The sequence below is a fragment of the Camponotus floridanus genome, unplaced genomic scaffold (assembly GCF_003227725.1).
Source record: "Camponotus floridanus strain SB8 unplaced genomic scaffold, Cflo_v7.5 scaffold87, whole genome shotgun sequence".
Lineage (NCBI taxonomy): Eukaryota > Metazoa > Arthropoda > Insecta > Hymenoptera > Formicidae > Camponotus > Camponotus floridanus.
In genome coordinates this window covers 494,734-520,364 of record NW_020229857.1, presented here as the reverse complement: position 1 = coordinate 520,364, position 25,631 = coordinate 494,734, and the positions used below count along the sequence as shown (strand labels likewise).

General features: G+C 29.7%; 4 protein-coding genes across 7 annotated transcripts in view; 2 read left to right on the top strand and 2 right to left on the bottom strand.

The window, feature by feature from the left end:
• Positions 1-666: 666 nt before the first annotated feature.
• On the bottom strand, positions 667-3,571 carry LOC105256165 (COP9 signalosome complex subunit 2). Of its 2 annotated transcripts, none has more exons than XM_011265871.3 (9): positions 3,322-3,571; positions 2,818-3,012; positions 2,602-2,727; positions 2,258-2,425; positions 1,968-2,142; positions 1,655-1,793; positions 1,359-1,575; positions 1,063-1,203; positions 667-976 (listed from the first exon to the last, which is right to left on the bottom strand). In XM_011265871.3, the coding sequence occupies exons 1-9, from the start codon at positions 3,373-3,375 to the stop codon at positions 857-859; spliced, it is 1,335 nt and encodes a 444-aa protein (XP_011264173.1). In that variant the 5' UTR covers positions 3,376-3,571; the 3' UTR covers positions 667-856. The 2 variants fall into 2 exon arrangements, with proteins under 2 accessions (XP_011264173.1, XP_011264174.2); XM_011265872.3 differs by lacking the exon at positions 3,322-3,571 and adding an exon at positions 3,100-3,194.
• A 622-nt stretch (positions 3,572-4,193) lies between these two features.
• On the top strand, positions 4,194-12,197 carry LOC105256164 (neuroblastoma-amplified sequence). The gene is made up of 18 exons (XM_011265870.3): positions 4,194-4,399; positions 4,514-4,748; positions 4,878-5,293; positions 5,396-5,779; positions 5,919-6,129; positions 6,314-6,534; positions 6,618-6,947; positions 7,062-7,267; positions 7,342-7,638; positions 7,716-8,055; positions 8,172-8,584; positions 8,795-9,094; positions 9,224-9,512; positions 9,691-10,008; positions 10,111-10,525; positions 10,648-11,564; positions 11,659-11,784; positions 11,855-12,197. The coding sequence occupies exons 1-18, from the start codon at positions 4,313-4,315 to the stop codon at positions 12,128-12,130; spliced, it is 5,781 nt and encodes a 1,926-aa protein (XP_011264172.3). The 5' UTR covers positions 4,194-4,312; the 3' UTR covers positions 12,131-12,197.
• Positions 12,198-12,761: 564 nt separating this feature from the next.
• LOC105256163 (hydroxylysine kinase) lies at positions 12,762-16,658 on the top strand. Of its 2 annotated transcripts, XM_025414688.1 has the most exons (3): positions 12,762-13,074; positions 13,795-15,054; positions 15,691-16,658. In XM_025414688.1, the coding sequence occupies exon 2, from the start codon at positions 13,964-13,966 to the stop codon at positions 15,047-15,049; it is 1,086 nt and encodes a 361-aa protein (XP_025270473.1). In that variant the 5' UTR covers positions 12,762-13,074; positions 13,795-13,963; the 3' UTR covers positions 15,050-15,054; positions 15,691-16,658. The 2 variants fall into 2 exon arrangements, with proteins under 2 accessions (XP_025270473.1, XP_011264170.1); XM_011265868.3 differs by lacking the exon at positions 15,691-16,658 and having other exon boundaries at positions 13,795-15,237.
• A 3,347-nt stretch (positions 16,659-20,005) lies between these two features.
• LOC105256162 (protein madd-4) overlaps positions 20,006-25,631 on the bottom strand; it is a 190,475-nt gene continuing 184,849 nt past the window's right edge. The window contains exons 14-24 of one of the 2 annotated variants that reach the window (XM_011265865.3): positions 25,083-25,293; positions 24,362-24,672; positions 24,158-24,285; positions 23,897-24,064; positions 23,458-23,615; positions 23,163-23,252; positions 21,906-22,995; positions 21,741-21,823; positions 20,978-21,370; positions 20,759-20,912; positions 20,006-20,579 (exon numbers count right to left, since the gene is read on the bottom strand). In XM_011265865.3, the coding sequence (XP_011264167.1) occupies positions 20,479-20,579; positions 20,759-20,912; positions 20,978-21,370; positions 21,741-21,823; positions 21,906-22,995; positions 23,163-23,252; positions 23,458-23,615; positions 23,897-24,064; positions 24,158-24,285; positions 24,362-24,672; positions 25,083-25,293 (2,887 nt within the window). In that variant the 3' untranslated portion in view covers positions 20,006-20,478. The remainder of the gene's footprint in view (positions 20,580-20,758; positions 20,913-20,977; positions 21,371-21,740; positions 21,824-21,905; positions 22,996-23,162; positions 23,253-23,457; positions 23,616-23,896; positions 24,065-24,157; positions 24,286-24,361; positions 24,673-25,082; positions 25,294-25,631) is intronic. The other variant, XM_011265867.3, reaches the window with a different exon arrangement.

Genomic DNA, 25,631 nt, shown 5'->3' with positions numbered 1-25,631 from the left:
ATAAGATAATTATCTGAATAACATTTTTTTAACTATATATCTGATTAAATGCATAAAAAGGCTTAGTATTTGATTAGTAGTAAATACAAAGAAAGAGATTTAATTTGATTGGTCTTTGCTTTTATTACATCCAAAATTAAAAAAAAAATATTTAAACTAATTAAAATTAGCATTAAATAATTAAATTCTTATTGGATTCTGGAAAATATTGTAAATACTTTGTTTAAAATAATAATTAATCGAATTTAAAGAAAATAAAACTCTTTCTTTGTGTTATTACATAATATCAACTTGCTGAAAGCATTATTTATGTAAAAATTTATAAACGAGATCTTAGATTCAAACATATTTTTTTATATATTTTTCTTTTATATATTTTTTCATATGAATATATTTTTCTTTTATATATTTTTTCATATATTTTTTTATATGAAATTATATCAAATATTTTTTTATATCTTTTTATATATTTTTCTTTTATATATTTTATATATTTTTATATCTTTTTTATTTTTTATATATTTTTCTTTTTATATGTTATATCTCTAACAAAATAATTATTCTATTTTATTCTGCTTACTCTTCTACTTCCTTACACAGGTCAAATGATATAAAATAGTTATACATTAACTTGAGCTTTTTATCTTTTAATATAAGCTGCTGTTATATTTATTTATTTTGGATTTAGGATAGAGTTTATTCAACGGGAATAAGAATGGCCCGTGTTAAAATGCTAAATTTATTATATATCACAATAGATCTTATTTCTTCATATATTTGTATAGAACTTTATGATATACTATACAAAATGAAATTAGTTCGTTTTTATTGCAGGATCACGCACTTATTATGCCGTTTATGACATTTTGTTCACAATAGCTGTATGCAAGGATTGCAACTGACCTGCCCATTTATCAAGGGCATTGTAACGTGCAGCACATACTGATTTTTTGTCCAATTCGAGAACTTGGTTTACCTGCAAAAAATGTTGCACATCTTCTATGATCATTATGATTCAACGCGCGCAAATGTAATTTTAAAAAGATTATAATAAAATATTACCTGATCTATACGGCCGTGAATAGTATTGTCCAATATGCAAGATACCAAAAGACTTTCTACTTCAGACACGTCAATATTTAATTCTTTACTTATGAAAGGAATATAAATTCTAGTATATGGTCTTATCAATTTAATTAAGACCTAAAATAGCCATGTGCAATAATAAAATATCAAAATATGTAATATAAATATGATATATACAGATAGATTAAACATTTTAACATCTAATTATAAAATATTGTAAACTATATTGTTGATACTACATTTAATGTAAACTAAAATTATGGAAAATATACCTGTGTACGTATGTTTCTTAATAAATCCTCAATATGTTCTCTAATAAAGGGATCATCCATAATGTTATTCCTATTTTGTTTTAGAATTAATTCAAACTGATTGATATCGTTATTCTGATAACTGACAACTAAATTTGTCATTGCTAAAATTTCAGGATCATTCTTATATGGTTTTGCCTCTTGTGAGTCAAATGGATTAATACCAGACTTCATTAACCTGTAATATGCATTATATATATTAAATACATTAATATAATATAGATAATTATAACAGTACAATGGATAATTATACTCACATATTGGCCAAAACTAAGTACTTTAAACATGTTGTACGTCTTGGTGATCCAGATTCATCATAATTTTTAAAGGCTTCGAAGAAATCAGTATGAGCTCTTTCAAATTCACCTTCTCTTAAATGCATTTTACCGCCACATTCTGAAAAAAAGATACAAGCATTTTGTGATTTTTCTTTTCTGATTAGTGTATGTCTGTATGTATGTGTATATATATAATAAAAAATGCAATAACAATAGTAAAGAGGTATAAATATTATAATGCAATAACAAATGTAAAGATATAAATCTTCTAACAAAATTTTCATTTTTTTACCTCTGATTACACCCATAATTAATGGATGTGGTATAGCACTTTTAATATGAAGACTTTGTTCATAAAGTGTTTTCAATTTCTTATTATTTTTTTGAGCTGTATACATTTGTATTTCTAAGGCATAAATTTCCAATAATTGAGTTCCTTTTTTCAAGTCATCTTCTCCATCATCAGTCTAAAAAATATATGTTGTGTTAAATACATACACACACGCATACACGCGCGCACACACACACACACGTATGTGTATATAATAATATATATTGTTATTTATATATAAACATACATACCTGACAACTTTGATGAAGTTGTTTTAGTATTTTTGCCAATTTATTGAAATCTGAACGGTCATAATACAGTTTTCCCAATTTTGTATTTGTTTTAAACCATAACCTATCATTCTTTGCATCTTTCAATGCATCTAATGTAGTTTCATAGAAATCTTGCAATAATTCCATCTTAAAAAAAATACTCCTCATTAGAATAAAAAAAATTTATATAAAAAAATCTAATATATAAAGAATAAAAATTCAAGCAAATATTTAACAAAAATCTTTTAAACATGATAGAGCAAAGTATATAAAAATATGTATACAAAATACGTATCTCATGCTTATTTATTGTATATACTTACATTCTTTGACGTACTAATATAATCCAATATAGAATTTATTGATTTTTCCGAGTGATTTCTAGTAACTGCACTTTTAATATAAGTTAATAATTGTTTATACCTTGCCATCATCTCCTTGTAATTGGACTAGAGAGAAAATATTCTCTTAATTCATAGTATATAATAAAGTTAAATAAATATGATGTTCAATATTATTAATATATTTTTGATATGTACCAGTTTAAAATTAATTTTGATCATCTGTTTTAAAGCTTTAAAGCCCCATTCTCCCTTTTCCCCACCTTCCAGATCCAACACTTTCTGAAAACTTTGTAGAGCGGCTTTTGGATCATCTTCTTTGAGAGCTTTACTATTATAATATTGATTTTCTAAATCTACATCTGGTTCCGAATTAGAATCTTCGGAATATTCCTGAAATAAAAATGTTATGATTGAGAAGCGATTAAAATTATAATATTCGAACAATAATATACTGGTAAGATACTAAAGAAAACGCACAAAACATAACCTAAATAACAAATAATCGAATATATTTGTACAGGACACAATCGAAGATTTTCTACAACGAATGAAATTTATCATAGAAGACCCGTTGTGAGGCACATCTCCTGAACTATTTTTAAATATTGCATACACGATATACTGCTCCCGGAATCCTAACCTCATCGCGAGCCGGAAAAATCATCATCAAACTCGCATGATCCTCGAAGGAAAACTTACCAAGCCATAATCCTCCTCTTCTTCGCACATGAAATCGTCCTCGCCGTCTGACATTTCGCGAGTCTTTATCAGTCACAAATGTCAGGCACACAATTTTCACACTACCTTGTTGATAGCGACGGTTATAACCAGTCCAAATTGTATTTTGAAATTCGCTTATGCACAGACGCCATTGACATTGTACCACAGATCACAACATAATTTATACGACGTAGATGCGACACAGAAACGCGTAATTCTGTTCTGCGCCTTTGACACGCTGACATAGCGGACAAGCTAACTTACGCGCATGCGCAACCGCAGGCGCACACCTCACAAAATTTTACAAAATCTTACAAAACCTTTTCGATAGAATTATTTCGATTTTTACGAATTAGACTCATGTAATTAATTATATAAATAAAAGATGTATTTCTTAAATATTGCGGAAAAATTACAAGTCTTAATTAAAATATATATAAATTCGTTTTTACTCTACGAAGCAAAGACGAATTTATATATATTCTTTTATGATTCATTCTATCTTCTTGTATGCAATAAATTTTATTAATATTTTTTTATGCAAGATTTGGATATTTAGTCAATTATAAAACTTTTCTATCGCGAACACTTATAAAACTTTTTCGATTACAAATACTTTTCGATTATGTATCTAGATACCGATAGATTCATATATTTATCAAATTATGTGAATATGCTACTTACTATTTATTTTCATCTTTTCACATGTGCATTTTTACGTATGATTATATATTTGCACATATATATAGACTTGTCATTTTTCTTGCAATCTTCGAAAATTTCTGCACTTGAAATAAGATGGATACATATATATTCGGATGTGTTGGAGGGGAAAGAAATGAAGAACCTGAGTGTAGAAAGTGCAAGGAAAACGAACAGACTTTATGTAGATGTAGAGCCACTGAGCCGCGTTCAGTGTGTGAATTTATTGTGTATTTTTACACATATAGATTATGTTTGCAGTAACAAGATGAGCAATTCGAATGAAACATCAAACGAGCCTATACTATACGAATTATTAGAGTATTTTGTTCGTAAACAAGAGCCAGAATTAATAGTGAGTGGAAGTTTAATATGTGCAGATACCATACCATACCATACACACATCAAAGAATATATTATATAAATATATAATAAAAATATATATTTAAAATATTTTATATTTTTTTAGAAATGGAAGAGCGATGCAGCTATTCTTCCAGCTACTGGCACAATAAAAAATGCTCTCAGGTATCTTAACAATAGGTATTCCTTGCCTGAAAGCATCTCGCTGCAAGTCAGTCTCACATTACCATGGAAATTTGCTGTTGGAGATCATGGTCGTGTACTTGCTATTTTACAGGAGAATGTTATTGAGATACGAAAAGCAAAAGATGAATATTCTTCTGTAGTAGGCAAGGCATCTGGTAAATAACAATATTATCGATAAATTTATCATGTTCTCTACCTAATATATGATTTTTTTTCTCTTAAAAGCTATATTATTGTTTTAGTCGCTTCTCTTATGTGTATATAAAATGATTTATATTTTCTAGCTCCAAAGGATGCTTTTCCTCAATGGCGTAAAATTGCATGGAGTCCCGATGGAATGATTTTAGTACTAGCATCAAGTAATGGTTATACGTCCTTTTACAATGCATTGGGAAATATCATTTTCAATATAAGTCCAAAAACAATGTCACAAAACCCTCAGATTCTTGAAGCTGGTGATGCGATAGCATCTATGCTATTTCTTAAACCACGGATAAAGAATGAGAAATGGGCTTATGAATTTATTTTAATTTCATATAGTGGACTTCTCCGATCCTATCACATTTCTACAAATGGCTTTAGTGCAATTTATGACTTCTCGTTTGGCAATTTTTACAAAAATGGTATTAATGCAGTTGCCTATGATGAAAAGCACAACTTGTTTTATGTCGCTGGGAACATGATAACACAAAAATTAATGGTAAATATATCTATAAATATTACTTATACATATATGCATGATTATATACAACTTTATAGAGAGAGAGAAAGCAAGAAAAAATGTATTTATACATTCTTTTAGTCTACTGCATCTGAATCTGGATTGACTTCATGGCGACTCTTGAATGATTATCCATACTGTAAATTATCATTTACATTTGAAGATTCTAAGAGCAACAGTTCACGTTTTTCTATATGGAATATAATTCCCATCTTTAGCTTTCAACCAGAATCATATATATTTACAATAAAAATCTCACCAAATGGCGAATTTCTAGTATGCTTGCATACAGATGGTTCAGTTTCACTCTGGGGTTTGCCAAATTTAATATTGCAAAAAAAATGGAAATTGTCTGAACAGCCGGAATATAATATACCTAATCCTTTGGGACTTACAAAATCTAAAAAATTTCCACCAGGTTTTACAGAATTTCATCCAATAGATATTGGCTGGTGGTCTGATCAGGTAATATATTTTATTTATATATGATAAACTATATATGATATATATTATAAATATTTTGTAAAAAACATTCAGTTTTATCAAAATAATAGTATATTCTATATAAATATATATTTTTAAAAAATACATATTCTTTTCTAAGGCTATCATAATAGCTCGATATTCGGGATCTACTTCAGTTTGCTCTACCTGGAACTTAAAAAATTTATTATTAGGTATTAGTCCAGAGTTTTTAGCAGGACAACCACAAGTATGCGAGCTTGGTTCAGAAAAAGGATTTTTATGTTTAGATTGTGAAACCTTTATTACAAGTAAAAAACGAAATAGAGAACTTAATGATGGCCATTTATTAGGTTTGTTTACATTATATTTTTATTCTTCTCTCTCTTTATGCAATAATATTATTCTCTGCTTTTTTTCATGATTGATATAATTTATTAGCTAATCTGCATTAAATATTCTTATATTAAGAAAAATGCAAAAATTAATATGTGAATATAGAAAATAAAAACAGATTTGTTTTATTTTACAATAAAGACGCATCGTCAGAAAGTGAAAAAGATGATGATGAATTGGAGCCTGTTACTATATTAAATTATACTACGAATTTGCTACAAAGCACATTGTATTCAATAACTGATATTGAAAGATTTCAACCGAAAAGGAAAAAGTTGAAAGTATTACATCAAACTTATCGAATTTTGGGCGTAAAAAGTACGACTCCAGAAGAGCTTTATTCTAGAAAGATAGATATTGAGGTGTGTAAATAATCTGATTAAATTCAATTATTTAATGCAGATGTCTATATTTAAATATAACTAAGAGATTCTATATATTTTAGGAATATGAGGAAGCTTTAACTCTAGCAAATATATACAATTTAGACACAGATCTTGTATATCAAACACAATGGAGAAAATCGGAATTATCCTTAAATGCCATTACAGAACATTTAAGTAAAATAAGTAAAAGATCTTGGGTTTTAAATGAATGCGTAGTACGTGTTCCCGATACTATGGAAGCTGCAAGAGAACTATTAAATTTCGGATTAAAAACTGCAAATTTAGAAACTTTAATAGCTATTGATATTTGTGACAATGATAAAATCATAACTTCTGATATAGAAGACGATTGGCAAGCATTAGATGAAAGCACTGAAAGTTTAAAAGAGGTGAGAAAAAAATAATGCATTTTACAAAATATGCAAAGCAATTTCAATAAAAAAATTTATATAAATTGATAAAATTTTTTATGGGAATTTTTTATATTTGAGAAAAATTTATAGGTGCAAAAAGTCAATGAAATGCTTGAAAAAATAGACATAAAAAATTTATCTGAAGTCCAGAAAGACTTAATTAGATATCGAAGGAAGCTTTTAAGTCATTTAGATAAATTGCTCATATATGAAATTATATTGGAATCGCCATTGAAATATAAGAAGGAATTTTATGAGGAATTTCGTAGATTATCGCCTGTTGAAAATGCAATTAGGTATAAATATATTCACATACTTTCTCATTGATTTATGAAATATACAGTTTTATCTGAATACTTTTTTAATATAGATTTGCCAAAGACTGCGATTTCCAAAGTGTCGAAATTATGTTTACCTATTATGGAGAAAGTTTGTTGCCTCATTGGCTGGCGATTATTAGCTTTTTTCCAGAAACTCTAAATACAGTAGACTATCAAAAACTTCTACCAGAATGCGACTCAGAAGGTCAATTATTTTTGTTAGATCAACGTGAACTACGACAAAAAGATTGGTCGGAAAAATATGAATTTAATGAAATAATAAATGAGAATTCAGATGATGGATCAGAAATATTGTATGAATTAGATCCGTCATTATTAATATATAGGTAAAGACTTTGTTATATAATATCTGCATTTTCTATAATGATTATATTATTCAATTGTGTCTTTGCTTTGTTTTTAGAAATACACAACTTGCACCAGATTTATTACAAAAATGGTATAAGACACGTGCTTATGAAATTGAGAAAAATAGTGCTTTAATAGATAATGCTTTGCAATTAATTAAAATTGCAAAATCTCATAAGATTAATGGTGTGGAAGATTTATTAATAGATTTAGAAACTTTAAACGATCTTGTATATAATGTCTATTTAGAGGATATGTCATTAGACAAATTGGAGAAATTAAATAACATTGAGAGAATAAAACTCTTAATGAGTACATCAACAGAAATTAACTTTGTGGAAAATATAAAGAAATTTTTATTGCCTTTCATCAAACGAAGACATCAATATTTATATGTATGTATAATCATATTTTATGAATAATTAAAATTATGTATGTGTGTATGTGTATTCTATATGTGTACACACATATACATATATACACATATAAAGAATATTTTTTTAAATTGTAGGATAAAAATCTTGAAAAACATTTACTGAGTGACTATCTAATTTGCTTAAGCAAAGATGATTTAACATTACCAGTTAAGTTTTTCGAATATTTAAAACAGACACAGGATACTGAGATAATCGAAATGATAGATGATGTCACTACTTTAGCTTTAGATTGTATATATAGTTGTGACGATCTTGATATGTATGAAAAAGCTAAAAATATCTTAGATTCGATATCAAAAGATCATAATGCTACAAGGACAAAAGCAACGCATAATTTATTAGAAGAACTCGAAGAAGAACTTGATTGCATTAGATGTCTAAGCAAATATGGAGTAAAAACAACGTTAAAGTTCATACAAGAAAATAAAAATAATCCCGACATCGCAAGATCATTGTTAAATGAAATGGCAAAAAATTTTAGTAAAAGGTATGTAAAGCATAAAAACACATCAAATAAAGATTAGTTTTTTTTTTCTTTTTTAGAAAAATCTAAGCGAGATTATATGAATTTCGAATCATGTATATGCAAACATCTGCGCTTGCCGATTCGTACATAACTATTCTCCTAGAAAACATAATTTAAAAAAAATATCTTTATGATAATTATAGCAATTAAATAATATATTTATTATTTCAGTTTGCCACCTTCAGATGAAAATGAATGGGCGCAATTATTAAGCGATATGTTGGACATACATGGATCAATCTTTTCCTGTATTGCTATTGAAACTTGTTTTGAAATATGTGTCTCTGCCCGCTTAATTTCAAGAATCAAATCTACCATTCAAAATTGTGCCACCTTAATAGAAACCAAGAAAGATGAGAAATCTATGCTAAAAGTATCCTATGAGAAAGCAATTGATCTTATATTGGAAGCAACTAAAGAATATTTTAACAGTTCAAGAACACTTACTGATCCAAATATGGAATTGGCTAAGTAAGTATCTCACTAATGTACTAATGAATGAATGTTTGTGTATGTGAGCAAGTATTCATATACATACCATGTAAAATTATATAATTTATTTTTAAATATTATGTGTATATATATAAATAATTGTTACAGAACTTGCCTCCGTCTTATTAAAGATGACAATATAAAAATTAAAGAAGAATACAATCTAATTAAATCTCTTCAAATTTTAAATGAATTCAATGTTGATATATTACCTCTTCAAGTTAGATTAACAGTAGATAAGTTAAGTTTAATTGAACATTGTTTAAATAATCAAAGGGATGCTTATAAAAGTCGACAGAGATTGTTGACATTAGCAACCTATTTACGAATTGAAGGGAATAACAATAAACTTCGTGAAGGAAAGGTTTTAGAACTAATAGCCAAAAAAGCATTTGAGGTAAAATATTCATCTTTTCTACAAACAAATGCGTGTATATATATATATATATATATATATATATATATAATACTGATTGAAAATTTTATATATATATATTTATATATAAAATTTTCAATCAGTATTTTTGAAGATGGAAACAAAAATTGATAATATATCATCATTTTTTGCTCTATAGATTGAAGATTATAATACTTGTGCTACAATATGTACACAATTAACGCAACAGAATTATCTTCCTATTTGGAAAATTTGTTTAAATTTGGGATGTTGTAATAATTATCAAGATTTGAAGATTAAACAAAAGTATTTATGGTTTGCGATAAATAATGGTCCTGGCGACATATTGGGTAATGCTTTAGAGCACGTGCATTTGATTGAAATACAAATGTTACATAAAAATTTGGAATTGTGGATGCCATCTGCCGAATTTGAAGGTTCTAAAGATGAAGAAAGTGATGACAGCGAAGATGATTTTACAGATGCTATGACAACGGTAAAAAATTTTTGTTTAATGCAATGCCAAATATTTTTTTTAAACTTCAAGATAACATAACATTATTATAATTTATAATTATTTATTTATTATCATTTTTAGCCACAAGTAGAAGTGAAAGAGTTTGTTCCAAAAGTGTTGGAAACTTCAACAGAAATTGTAAAAAGTTCTGCTAATATTGTAAAAAACTCTACATTTGGCCTGTTAAAAAATATAAGTGATACCAATTTTTGGAAATCTAGACTGAACTTTAACTTTAGAAATAACTTAGGAAATAATCTGCAATATGAAATTGAGGGTGAACAAAACACGGAAAATGCAAATCTCCAAACTTTTCCATGTTTTTATGAGTCCTTGCATGAAATGTGTAAGACAAGTATTATTGAAACAAGATATAACAAATATTCTATGGTAGATATACAAAATACAAAATTGAAATGTTGTCGGGCGCTTTTGAGAATAACCATGTTGAGTGAATCTTCTTGTTATGGATTAGAAGTAAGCGACATTAATCATTGTAAGTATCACATTGTTATAAGAATATATATATATTATATGATAGAAATTTTAAATTGTAAACACTAATTATGTTTATCTATAGCAAAAGAGTTATATAAGAGATTATTTTATTAATTTCAGTGCTTTTGGAATGTGCAAAACATACTATAGCAGATGATTGGTTGCTTGGCATGATGTATTTATTAAATTTAAATAGAGATCACATTTTGGATGCTCAAGAAGTCTTTGTAACTTTACCACAAACTGAATTGTATATACAAACAGCCCTTTATTATTATTCATTAGAATTGTATAAGAAATTGTATACTAATTATGAGAAATTATATTTATATAAACCACTAGATCTAATCAGAAATATGATAGTTGTGGCACAAAATTCTGAAGAATGCGATATTGTTAAAGCATTACGATATTGGCAAAATTTAACCAGTGGAGCACAAAATATTAACATGGAGCAAACGAAAGTAAAAGATATAACTACATTAGAAACAAAACAAGATAGCACTTGTATATATTCTGAAGAAACTATGCAAAAAACAGCAAAACTCGAAAATGAAGAACAAGAATCTCTAAAACAAATCGATGTTAATAATCCAAACTCTGAAAGTGAAAATTTAAAACCTACTATTTCAGATAATAAAATTGATATCGAAGAATGGACAGATGATTGGGGTGATTTTTCTGATGATAGCACAGAAGCAACTATTGATGAGCAGGATAAAATTAGATCGCAAGAAGAAATTATTACTCCAATTGATCACGCCATTACTAAATGTGTAACAGAAGAAGATCGATTTAGATTATTTCAAAAACTGTTTAATCAAATTAACAATTTAGAGCAATATCAGGAATTAAAAGAAATTGTACTGCACTGGCCGCGATTTAGTATGCCAGAACATATTACATTGGACGATCATCCGATTTTAAAAATGATGAAAATTATAATTACATTGATTACAAAAGTAGATACCATTAATTTTGAAAAAAAGATATTACAAGAGTTTAAAGAACTCATTGGATTATTAGTACCTAAGGAGGTATATTCTAATGCAATTATTTTTTCTTTTACATTTTTTCTATACTTTCTTTTTATAATCCAATGTATTATTTATTTAAATGTTTGTGATACAGATTCTCAAGCAGTTCTTGGAGGTCGAACGAGATCACGTTAGTTTTGTACAAAGTCTTTATATAAGATTATGTTCCGAAGATGCATTTATGCACAAAGAAGCGGTAGACCTCATTAAACAACAACAGGTCAGCTTATTATATATGTAAATAGTTAAGCCTCTGAATTGATAGTAATGATTTATTTTATTTCTTTTAGGCTGTTGTTTTACCACCATTAATACTGGAGAAACTTTTCTTAAATGATTTAACTGTATTATTTAGCCCAGATCACATTGTATATAATCAGATAATCGAACATGTCTTTATAAATGAATCTTTAACTGATATTGAGAAAAATGCAAAAATACTTATACACGAATTGAGGGAACGAAAATTTATACTGGAGGCTTTAAATATCATAAGATTAATGGAGAAAATACCATCAGCCTTGTGTACATTTGACTCTTGTTTTGAGTTATTAATGAAGAAGTGAATTTATTCCAAATGTATAAAAAAAGAGCTGTGATGCATTTTTTGGATATAAGAAGAAAAGTTACATTTAGAGGTATTTGTGTATTATAAATAATCTTGTTTTAAAAAGATTATATTTATAAAAAACATATATATATAGAATTTAAAATTGCTTTCTTAATATAATCTTGTTTTAAAAAGATTATATTTATAAAAAACATATATATATAGAATTTAAAATTGCTTTACTTATAAATTTAATATATTTTATCGAGAATATATAAAAGATTAGACAAAATAATTTTTAAACTTTCCTTTTGCCATATGCAATAAAGCTCTTTTCTCTGACTATGTATATTTTAAAAGACTTATGTTTCTTTTATATATATATAGGATTACAGAGAGAAAAAAAATGATATAATATGAAAAGGAATTAGTTGTACATATAAATTTGTTGTAAGGAATATAAAAGTGAATTTGATATTATTTTATAAATCTTATCTAACTTGCAATATCCTTATCTCAATATCCTTACTGATTATATCGATATCTTATTAATCTCTTATTCATATCGATATCTTAATCCCTTTACGAAAGAACGCTAGTGAGTCTGGTCAGTGTTTCTCAACTCAAATAATTCATTCAATTCAGCGAACATCTCTCAAGTTAGTAGATCAGATAAATTTACGTGCGTTGCACATATCTCCGTGGATTTTATCAGAGTCTTGATAAAACTATATCTTAGTCATTGTGATATAGAACCATGTCGTGTTACTCGACCAATTACTGTTAATATAAATATCATTGTGCGTTTGTACCCTTCCTTTGTGCTGAATGTCAATGATGATTGGAGCGTGGATTACACTCGCTCCACATACGATCACTGGTTTAACTTGGTAAACTGCTCGGTCTGTCTGAGAACTTAGTGTGTCGTTTCCTTTGACCGTATCAACACACGTCTGAAGGGTAAGTGATATATTTATATACGTATTTTGCAGATATTTCTGTTTATTTTATTATTTAAAAGAAATATACGTTATCTCTCTGTATGTGTGTGTGAGATATAATAAAATTTTCAAGTAATAATGCTTTCTAAATGAAAAATTACAAAGAGGTGTTTTTTTAATTTGAATGTTTAAAAGTATAATGACATAAGTTTATCTATAATTTTAAGTTAATTAACTTTCTTTAAATAAATTATCTTAATTCTTTGAATTATAATTATCTAAATTATTTTATCCAGCTCTTATTAATGAAAATTAAATCTTTGAGATAATAAAAATATAAATAACCCAGCAAACACCAAGTAACAGTTATATAACTGTTAGTTGTAATTTTCCACTCAACAATATAACAGTTACATAACAGATATGTTATGTAATTGTTATATTGTTGAGTGGGAAATTACAACTAACAGTTATATAAATGTTACTTGGTGTTTGCTGGGAAAATATAATAATATAATCTAAATATTGTTTACGTACAAAATTTAACTATTAAGTTAAAACAACTAATAATGACATTGTCATTTTGCAATAATATCAGTTTCTACCTATAACGTTAATAGATTGCAATTTATTTGCTGTTCTGTGTTTGAGATGATTTTTAATGCAATTAAATAATATAATTTATTCTTAATTTACACATCAATATATTAAATATTACAATCATTATTTTTCTGTGCAGTTTGACGATTTATCACCCAAAGAATAAAGAAGATATCGTAGCCGAACCTTTGCACTCAACGTTCTCTTCGCAGAGGATATATATATATATACATTTCTTCCTTTCTCATCGACCGGCTTCCCCCCTTAATAACTCGCGGCTATTTTTGTTCCGCGTGCATCGCAGAAACATGGAGTACAATGACACCCTACTCATACCGGGTCAACGGATACGTCCGCTCGTGACCGAGAAGATGGCGATCGACTTGTTGAAGCAACTCTACGACTTGAGGGCGACGAACGTGCGCGAACTGGATGCTTATGACGACCGTAATTATCACATGCTGTGCGACGAAATGCATACGAATCCACATATTACCAACTTGGAAAAAGCTGGCTATGTCCTCAAGGTGATCAACTCCTTGGATTCCCGAAAGACCGACATGCTCGAGGCACAGAACGAATTGCTAATTTTTCTCAATCAGCATAATATCTGCTGTCCGTTCCCAATCAAGAATGTTAGCGGTACCTACTTTTCTCTCGAGAATCTAAAGAGCCACAACACCATGGAGAAATACGCCGTGAGATTAATGATCTATCGTCCCGGTGAACTTCTATGCAACGTGAAGATGACTGATAAACTATTGTATAAGGTCGGAAACTTGGCCGCCAAGATTGATGAGATCCTCGTGGGTTTCAATCATCCCGCCTATGATAATCACAAGACATTGTGGATGTTGACTTCACTGCCTCGAATCCAACAATTCACATACGCAATCAAGAGTTCACTGGATAAGCAACTGGTGCATGATGTGATCGTCACCTTCCAGAAAGAAGTTCTGCCGATCATGGACAGATTGGAGCAAGGGATCATACATGGTGATCTGAACGAGCATAACATTATCATGAGTCCCGATGGCGAGAACATTGCCGCCGTGATCGATTTCGGAGACTGTCATAGAACTTGTCGCATTTTCGAGTTGGCTATAACTCTCTGTTACATGATCCTGCAAACTTCTAACGTAGAAATGGGCAGACACGTTGTAGAAGGCTATGAGAAGATCAAAAAATTGACTGATATAGAAAAGAAAATTCTTAAGATTAGCGTATGCGCCAGGATATCTCAGAGTTTGATAATGGGCGCTTACTCACATTTACACGAGCCCGAAAATCAATATTTGTTAGTCACACAGAAAACTGGATGGACGTTGTTGAAGAGATTGTGGCCTATGAGCCAAAATGATGTGATGCAAGCTTGGGGATTGATCATTCCTTAAACGTGGTATGGAAGTGATACCGATCTTTTTGATTAATTAAGTAATATAATAGAAATTGTAACGCTTATTCACATTTTTGTATAAATGTTTTAATTCATTTAATTCTAGACTTTTAGACAACTTTTTAAACAACATTTCTATAACGAATGATTGGAAATTATTTGAGAGATAAAATTATAATTATTAGTATGTAGATTTTAATAGGATCAAAATAATATAAATATATAAATTTAATATATGCATAAATAGATAAAATTTAATATCATTGGAAATTTATATTATTAAATTTATATTATTAAATTTATATATTATTAATATTACAACATTAATATTACAATATTAATATTATAATATTAATATTACAATATTAATATTTAACATAACATTTAATATATCTTTATTAAATAATCTTTTGACACGGTATCAACGTAAAACCTTAATTAATATTTTTAATTCTTTTTTCAATTCTGTTTTATAATTTATTTATAAATAATATGTCTCAAAAATATAATGTAATTTAATTTGTTTTTTTGTTTTGTTATTTGATATCTTATTGCTTAACATAGTAAAAAAAAAGAATGATGAATTTATAAAATCTACTCTCTCATTTTTTAAAATTATGTTTTATATTATATTTGCAGATGTAAAAATTCCGAAAAATTACCGTTCTTAAAAAAACAAGAGCAATAAACTTTTTAAATTTCTATGAACAAGAATACATAAGATATATGATTCTCAAAAACATCGGCAAGAAAACTTGTATATATATTATTTTATTAATTCTTTTAACAATGCTTTTGTGAACAATGGCTATTTTATAGAATTGTTGCAAATTCCCATCACCGACGATATACATACTGTATTTATGCAAAATACAATAATATACTTTTTTAATATAGATTCTTGATATTATATACTTATTTGCAGGAAATATTTATTCTCGGTAATTTGATTTTATTAAAATACTTACTTTAATGATGCTCGGAGGTACGGTCGCGCGGAGTTTACTTGATGAAACTGTCATGTCTTCACACTATCAACGCGATATTTCGTATTTATCACATATTACGACGTTCGACCGACACTTTTCTCAACATTCCCGATACTTGCTTGCTTGCAAAAGCGATATTTATTCTTAATAACTTAAAATCATAATAGACGTAATGAGACAAGTGATTGTTAATTTCGTGATATCTTACATGCGCGTAATATAATTATAATCATTACAGTATTAATCACAACGATCGGTTAAGTCTTTCTTTCGTTTTTTCGGATACTTATAATGGACGATCGCGATTAAATTTGCTTTACACATTGCTTTACCATGTTTTGATTAAACACGGAAATTCAACGTTATAAAAAAATGGACGATCGCGGTACAACACACCATGCGCGCGCGGAGATATCTGAACCATTTGAACATTGCTGAAGATCGCGGGTTCTATTAGCCATAGACATACATGTATATAGATGCGCTGCCATTGCGAGCACAAAGATAACATTAAGAATAAAATAATAATAAAGATAATAATTAAAAGCTTTATTCGAGTCTCTCTTAACTTTTCTTGACTAGGGGAAAATGTTTATTTTGTCTCTATTATTTTTTTCTTATTAAATATCTAAATAAACATTTTTTTTATATGAGAGTGCGTCCATCTATATAAATCTATATTCACAGACATATTCAATTTGAATGTATACATTTGAAATTTCGAAATCAGACTAATTCAGATTAGTTCTAGAATCGGAAATGAAGAAGTTTGTATAATTCTTGTGCGCGTGTTGATCATTTCTAGTGTCGTGTAATGGAAATTTAATTGTGGAGTATCGCGATTATAGAAAAACGAAGTCAATTAAATAATAATACCGTGATTGCTATAGTCAATTATAATATAGTATAATATTATTGTTACAAAGATAATTTTTATCATGTCCTCACGAATGACTGCGAATAAATACTGTGTGCAAATAATTACATAATATCGGGAGTACTGAAAAAATATCAAGCATTTAATATCTCATGTGCATAAATACAGTTATCGAGTTGATAGTGTGAATGTACAATAGTTGTGTCAAATAAACTTTGCGAGATTTTCTAAAATTCCAATTATATTTAATATATTCCAGAAATCATATATTGCCCGTAAATATAAATGTGCAGGCATCGAGAGTGTCGAAAAAATATCAGCAATATGGAAAAAAGTATAAAACTATCGTTTATTATGATAATAAATAAATGATTATGTATATATGTATATAAATGATTTATATCGTATCAATGGTGCGACAGATTCATCAAGTGAACTCCGCGCGACCGTAGTTGCAGTCCGTGTGCGTACTAATGTATTAATAAAATTATTGAGAGACTTAGTTTCCTAGAATAAATGCCTGCAAGTAAAATGTATTATCGAGAGTATCAAGAAAACTACCGAGAATAAAAGAAATGTGTCGTATTCTGCACATCGATTATACATATCAATGGCGAAAACGTGCGTACAACATCTGGTGAGTAAATTTTACAGTTCCAAGCATTATTAAGATGTTTTAATATAAAGATCCTTTTTGTATCCTTTTGTATTAATAAAGATTTGTTACTTTATTGTTTAAAGGATACATTTAGCTTCTGTTTTAAAATTTATAGTAAATGTACATATAATTATTATATTCAAGCAACTTCAGTTTTTATATTTTAAAAACATATTTTCAAAAAGTAATGCTTATACATTTGCCCAAAGAAATTTTGGAAAAAAATTATTGTATTGTAAACAATTTTCCTGAAAAATTACAATTTCATGGTTATATTTTTATTTATACTGATATTAACATATGTTTTATACTTATGCTTGAATATTCAAAATATACTAATATTGTTGAAAATAATAATGAATTATGAAAACAATAAATCTCTACATTTTTAATCATATATAATAATATATAAGATATTTTAAACCAATAATAGAGTAGAATTTTAAAAAGAGATATGTGCATATTTTTAATAATAAAAGAGCTTATTAAATTCTTCACTTTTTAAAAATATTCTATACAATTCTAGCAATCGAGTATTAAATTCTAATCAATGATGTGAATGATTTTTTAATATAATAGAATTTTAAAAAGATATATGTGCATATTTTTAATAATAAAAAAATGTGCATATATTCTATAATAAAAAACTTATTAAATTCTCCACTTTCTAATATTCTATACAATTCTACCAATCGAATATTAAATTCTAATCATGTGAATAATTTTATAAAAAGATTGTAATATATACATATGTGTATTTATAAATTTGAAATTGAAATCTCTAAATAAGTTATAAGAAAAACTGCAGTATTATGTGCAGTGATATATTCTCTTGTTTTATTCGCATTTAGGCAGTTACATATTTACATAAATATCATGAACAGTAATGCTTAGGTACAATACTAAGTGTGGAGCCATTTTACATACCTACAGTGTGATATATACAAAAATTTATGTTGGAACTTCATTGTCCTTTTAAGAGTTGTGTCATTACATTAATTAACTGGAAAATAAGTTATCTTTTTGAGTGATATATCGATCAATAATAATAATGGAATTGTATTGCCATAAGATAAATATTATTTAATTGTTTACTAAAACATGACAGTGGTATACATGGCAAGTTGATGGCAGTTTACACATATTGCCAGCCATAATCGTATAATAAGATGTATTAAAAGTCGTGTATTATCTCTCAATTATATGAGGAATGCATGGTTAAGAGAAATATTTCAGCTTCTGTTCCATCCAATGTATTCAAACTTCTTCACTGTATATTTTAGTTTCATTTATATACTAACATATAAAGTCGTATTCACATATGCGTGCATTTCGGTAATTTATATGTGTAGCTCATAATATATCTTTTATCTCTTCTTCTCTTGATTTTAATTTATATATTTTATTCTAATTTATTTTATTTTATTTACGTCAGCTCGTTTTGGCAAACTGCTTAGCTGTGTCGAGGCAAATTCGTTGATAGCGAAAATCTGTTCACAATCTTATCAAAAATCATATTAGTATATAGATATCCAATTCATACTCTGCTTCTATCGAGTTATAAATTTTATCGATAAATTCTACAAATAAATACGCGATAAAATGAATACTCATAATTACAATAACGTCTAGATTGAAGTGATTCGAAATATAACGATAAAGTCGAGTTCTTTAACCAAGAACGAAATGTCATGTTCACGAATTTTCGCCAGAGGTTATTAACAAAATATTATATTACAATACTTATATATTTTTTATTGCTCTTAGGATCTATTGGCTTAAGAGATCGCCCGATGGGACGTTTATAGGCGCATAATAATTCAATTATAACTTATATTTTTAAATAACATTTTTACATCTTACATCCGTAATAATTTAACGGAATCTACAAACATAAAGAGAGATAATACATTGATATATGTGTTTATAAAGAGCGGAAATATATTCCTTGATTTATAGTGGAATGTAAAATGATTTTCTTTGGGACAACGAGATTATGTTTACATTAATGTCCAAAATAATGATACGCAAAGAGACAAACATCTTTCAGTCTTAAAGGATTGATTTTTCTCCGCTTTAGAGATAAATAAAATCGATTATATTCATCATGGAGAAGATATGTAAAAGATAAACAACAAGAAGGAATCTTTCTAATGTTTTGCGACACAAAATAAATGCGTGCTTTTTTCAAATTCTTAGTGTTTTATTACAATTTAAATATAATTCTGCTTAAAGCCATCTTCCGTTCGATTTAAAGCACCAACATTGATAACATTTAATAACGTATTGTTTTCAATAGTATATCGCAATGTTCTTTTCAGCACATAGCAAATAAGTTTCTACTACCCTCATTTTCTCATCAAACTATAACAATATAATGTTCTCATCTCTCTTGGACGAATACTAGATTTTCATTTTCTTTTCTGTCTCTTTTTTTTTTTATCAAGGACAAAGTGAGCGTGCACAATTATAAAGAATCGCTCAAAACTATGTGACATACGTTAGAAAATTATGATTTAATTAGTTAGAAACTGTGTTAAGATTGGCGGGTTTTTTTTTTCTTTATTACACGAGGAACATTCGAGGCAAGGAGGTGAATGAGTTCTCGCGACGATACGACGAGGAAACTATTACAGCGAAGTAGTTTTGGTCAACTTCTTTCTTGGATATTCTTTATCTATATAAATCAGACATCATAATAACTGTGCAATATTATTCCACAGTGATACGCGCGTTCCCTTCATGTGCGTTACATAATTTACTAACAGGCATCCCGGGTGCGTTTACATATGTCAGGTAATTGTTCGACTAATCACGATTTGCATTCTCTGTCTCACGCGCACTGTTTCGTTATCGCTCATTTTGTCACAATGAGTCATTTACTATCAATTTTTCTCGGGTTCTTAGCGACATGATGCGCAACACTGTTTCTTGTATAACGGCACCTTGCACATGTTCATTATTTTCACTCTGCTGCACAATTGCGAATGGTCCTTGCAATCTTCTGCGAATATTATGAACGAAATAATATTATCGTTAATCATAATATCATTAATCAATTCTACATTATTAAAGAATTGAGAAGAAATTAATATTAGCATATCAATAATTACCATAATTAGATTAGAATATAGAGTTAAAAATCTTAAGAATTGATACATCTCTTAGAAAAAAATCTCTTACCGGGAGATTGAGGACAAGGCGGACCTCTGCACGTTTTCATTACAGGAGGTCGTGGTATATCTCTACAAGCGTTTCCCGCTGGTTTTTTTGTGCCAAACCAGACACATTGTAGAATTCTATATTTAATACCATCTTCTTCGCAAGACGCAGTACACTATGCAATATTAGATAATGTTATTAGCATCGCTATTAGCGCATTAAATTTTTGATCTCATTTACCTCAGTCCATTCGCCGACTCTCCAGACGCCTTTGCAAGCATCATTGTAACATTCCTGTCTTTGTAACGGCCTCGTGGCTTCGTCGCACTTGCTCGGATCCAACAACGTGACATTCTTTTGACCGTCCTCTTCCGTATCGTCCGCTAATAAGCGACAGCTAACGTCTCGTTTCTGCATCGCCGTTTTCCAATTAAAGCACCTCGACGTTTCACACGGAGTCCAATCCGTGGCGTACCATTGTGGACACCTGCCCGTTCCGCAAGGTCTCACCTTCTGGGGTACGGGATGTCCGGCATCCTCGCATAACTTTTGACCGATAACAGTTCCTGGTGAAATATGCTTGGAATCGCCGTCCAATCTCATTGATCGTACTGTACACTGTGCACCTCGCATCTGTGAAAATAAACGTCTCGTAATAAGTAATTTTTCGCTATTATAATGTGAGATTATTTTTTTTAATACATTGCTTATATGAATTGATTTTGATAAAATTTATAGTAATATTATGTAAAGGAAAAAAAAATAAATAAAATGAATAAATATATGTATACATTTATAATATATATTATCAAGAGTATTTTAATGTTTTTCAAATATAACTTATCTTCAAATATTTCTTACACAATTATTTAATGACGATATTAACTAGACGATATTAACAAGTCTTTTTTAATAAACTTAAAGAATAATAAGTTTTCCAATTAAAATTAATCACAATCTTACCTGTTAATCATGGAAGTTAATCACGGAAAAACACTCTTACCTGGAATCCGCTTCCTCCGCAAGTTTGAGAACATTTTGACCAGTCAGTCGTGACCCATTCGTACACCAGAACATTGTCCGTAGCTGCATTATAAGTCCTTCGTTTAATTATTGAACCACTTAACCATCATCAAGGCAATATAACTCATCAAATCAAGAGTCTTACCTAATGCAGCGAGTGCTTCCACAGCAGGATCCTGTGTTGTATTATCTTCTTTCATTATAGCGGAGGTCAAAATGTTTGCGGTCTTATCTTCATCAGCCGGACGTTGTTTTTCTACAGAGGTCTCTTTTAGATTAATTAAGGAAATCTTCTCTATAGAACCAACATGATCCTCTCGATTGCGAGATAAGTTTTTTGCATCATCGTCAGGATTCTCCCCAACAACACTCAACCTCCAATCATCTATCGATCGGTCATCCTTTGCTCTATTTTCCAAATTTTTAGGCGAAATTCGTACGATTGTATAATCTGTATGATTCTCCACGTACGGTTCGATTTTTCGCTTATCTAACTCCTCTTCAAATGCATCACTATATTCAATTGTCCTGTTTGCATGATTTGAACTATGGCGGTCTGATTCCGGTATTCTCAATTGGTCCTCGAGACTTTTAGATATTATTGTCGACGTGATGATCGATGAATCTTTAGTTCTCAAGTTTCCATAGGCGTCATGATTGATGGACTTCTCACTATCGTCAGCGAAACTGCTCCCCTCCCTGAACATTTCCTTTCTCGTGTTGGACTCTTCGACGTAATACACGTCCATCCCACTATTTCGCGGAGACGTGACGGACTCAGTCATAACTCTGCTCTGAACGTGACTTTTGGGCGTGGTACTCCATTGATCTCTGTACTCGTTTCGCGATTCCTGCCACTGCCGTTTCACATTTTTTAGCGACTCCTCGATATAATCAATATCAGATTTCGTATTAACCTCGGCATCCACTTTCTCCATTACACGGGACGTTGACTTGACGCCATCGCTATTTTGTAACCCGAATATAGATTCGTTCAGGTCGTAGGGATCGACGTCGATAAATATCCGCTCCTCATCTGGACCAAAGGTCTCGTCGGGAATAGCTGTGTGACGATACAGACTGTCAAAGTTATCTTCAAGATTTTGATACGCGGAGTCGGTCTTCTTATTAGACATATTGTGCTTTGTCGCCGCTGATCTTTGATGTTCATCTCCGAATGACGTGGCCTTGTGATTATTACTCGTGGCTATTTCGCTGCGAAACGGCCAATAGGCCTGTCATAAAGCGCGTTAATATCGAACAATAAATTTGACAGAAAGTAGCGAATGTTGAAAGAGTAAAACGTTGAAAATTTATTATGTAGCGATAGAAATACAAGATACAAATAAATAGACGCGTGTCACATGTTTATCAAATTTGCTCGAATTTTTTAACATCTTACCTTCAAGCTCGATATCAAGTAGCTCAAGTGTGGCACAAGAGCAGAAGCACTTGACGGAGCGGGTGATTCCACAGACTCATGATATCCCGGCTGATTGATAGTCAAATATCGAATAGTCGACATCAAGGAAAGTTAGTCCACGAGTGCAAAGCAAAGAATATAGAACCATCACCAGAAAGTTAATTTAACAAGTTTCATGCGTACGCGATTTGTTAAGCAATGTCAAGATACACGCAAAAAATTAACGTAATAAGAGACAATTTATGCTAATAGGATTCGTTTTTTCTTGATATACCTGATTGAAAGAGGTAACAGTGTGTTCTTTTTGCATCATTGTGGAATCTGAAGGAGCGGGACTGGTTTTCTGCTTTTTTTGCGGTTTTCTCGTTGGTTTGCTAGGAAACGCACGTTCATGACTGAGGTCCTCGCTATCAAAACGGTTTCTGTAAACCGCTACAAAAAAAGATCAATATTGTGCAACCAAGTCTATTATATTAATTATTTTCATCATTTTTAGAATTTATAATGTTGCAATTTTATTTACCTTTTCTTTTCTTTTCCAAAAAAGATATGACTTCAAACTTTTTGATTTCTTCAAAATAATATTTTGAGATAGGCAAAAGTATTTAAAGTATCGAGAAAATTTTTTATCGCTACTATTATTTGTATAAATGAGGCTATGTGTATAGATTTTAAGTAAAAAGTAATTTTTTATAAGTTTATATTTGTCTCACCTGCATGATCGGTGTAAGGATTTTCGCCCGAATTCACTGGTGCAGAATCCAGATTTGCGTTCCGTTGTAGGTGAACGGAATTGCCAAGTCGTAAATATTCCTCACTACTTATCTGTTCTTTGGAACGAAATTTCACTATCAACTGCGTTTCTGCGTGCGAATCTCCAGCTAGAAAATTACCATCGCATTTTTCATAATAATACATATATCGAAATCAATATAAAAGATAGTAGAATATGACAGGCAAGATAGATTGCTTACCAATACAGGCGTATGTTCCCGAATCCGAAGAAGCTATATCGATTATCTTTAAAGCTCCCTTCCTGCTAATCTTGTACTTTCTTGATTTTCGTATTTCTTTATTGTCTTTCGTCCATACAATCTGCGCTCTGATAACGTTATTATATTGCAGTTATTCCAAACGCATAAATATTATTCCAATAAAATCGCAAAGGTTACACTTACTTGTCGAACTTTCTGACAGGACAGCGAATCTTGATAGAAGGTGTCCCTTGAAAAATCTTGGCAATTCCGCCGATTTTTAAATCCACTTTCGCATTGATATCCGTTTGATTATACGTCGTGTTCAAGCTAGTGATTATTGGCAGCACACTTAAGTCTGAATCATGACAGGCTCTAGTATTGCAAGGTTTCTCGTTGGGTGGCTTCTGAGCTGGACACTCGCGTTCCTCACGACTCTGCTTGTGACCTTGCGCCATTATTTGCTCGCAGGCTACGTTTCGCCTCTTCACACCACCGCCGCACGTTTTTGAACACTAAAATTATCCCATTAATTCAAGTCGGAGAAGTTTAAAGAATTTTCAAATGCACTTTATACATATTGTTATAAATAAACATAAAACAAATATTAGATTGTAAATCTTAAAATTGCAATAATTTGATATGTATGATAACAAAATTCATTAGGAAAAATAATAAGAAATGAATAAAAATGATCGAAACATCCATACTATTTAAATTCTTCAATTTTCATGTATAATTACTTTGAAAGATCAGAGATTTTTCTTTTTGCAAAATTATGAATAGGTATTTTCGATCCTTAAATACTTCTAAAAATAAAATTATTGTTCGGCATATGAAGAGAATAATTTGCACTGCTATTCTGTATCATAACAAGGAATTTTTCCCTTTGTTAAATCTTTACGCAACATGTACAAATATGTACCTTGCCCCATTCCCCTGTGCTCCACTTGATGGGACAATCCCAGACATTGCAGTATCGTCTGTCGGCGGGCGGTGGTTGCGGACACATGTAATTTGGAACGGGTACTGCTTTGCCGGTGCCGTGTGTCACCTCGTGGATGCAGGTAACGTCACGTGTCTGTATACCAATACCGCAAGGGCTCATGCATGTAGAGAATTCGCTATAGTTCCACCTGCAGACGCAGATAATGACACATTTGTCAGAAAAGATAACGTGGAGATAAGTGGGTTGTATATACGTATATCACGACATAATTACACTTTTTGTCAACTACACATGTATAACAAGTCCCAAGTATATATAGTAATATACGTCGTGTGTCTAAAATATACATCATTCGAATATTTTAAATATTGTTATAAAGATGAGATAAGAAAATGAAGAGATCATAGAATGAGAAAAGAATCAACAAATAGCATCGTCGAAAGAGGCGAATTTTTTTTTTCTCTAAATTTTCTTCCTGATAATATTAACATACACGAGACAAGGATATTCATAAAACTGTAATAT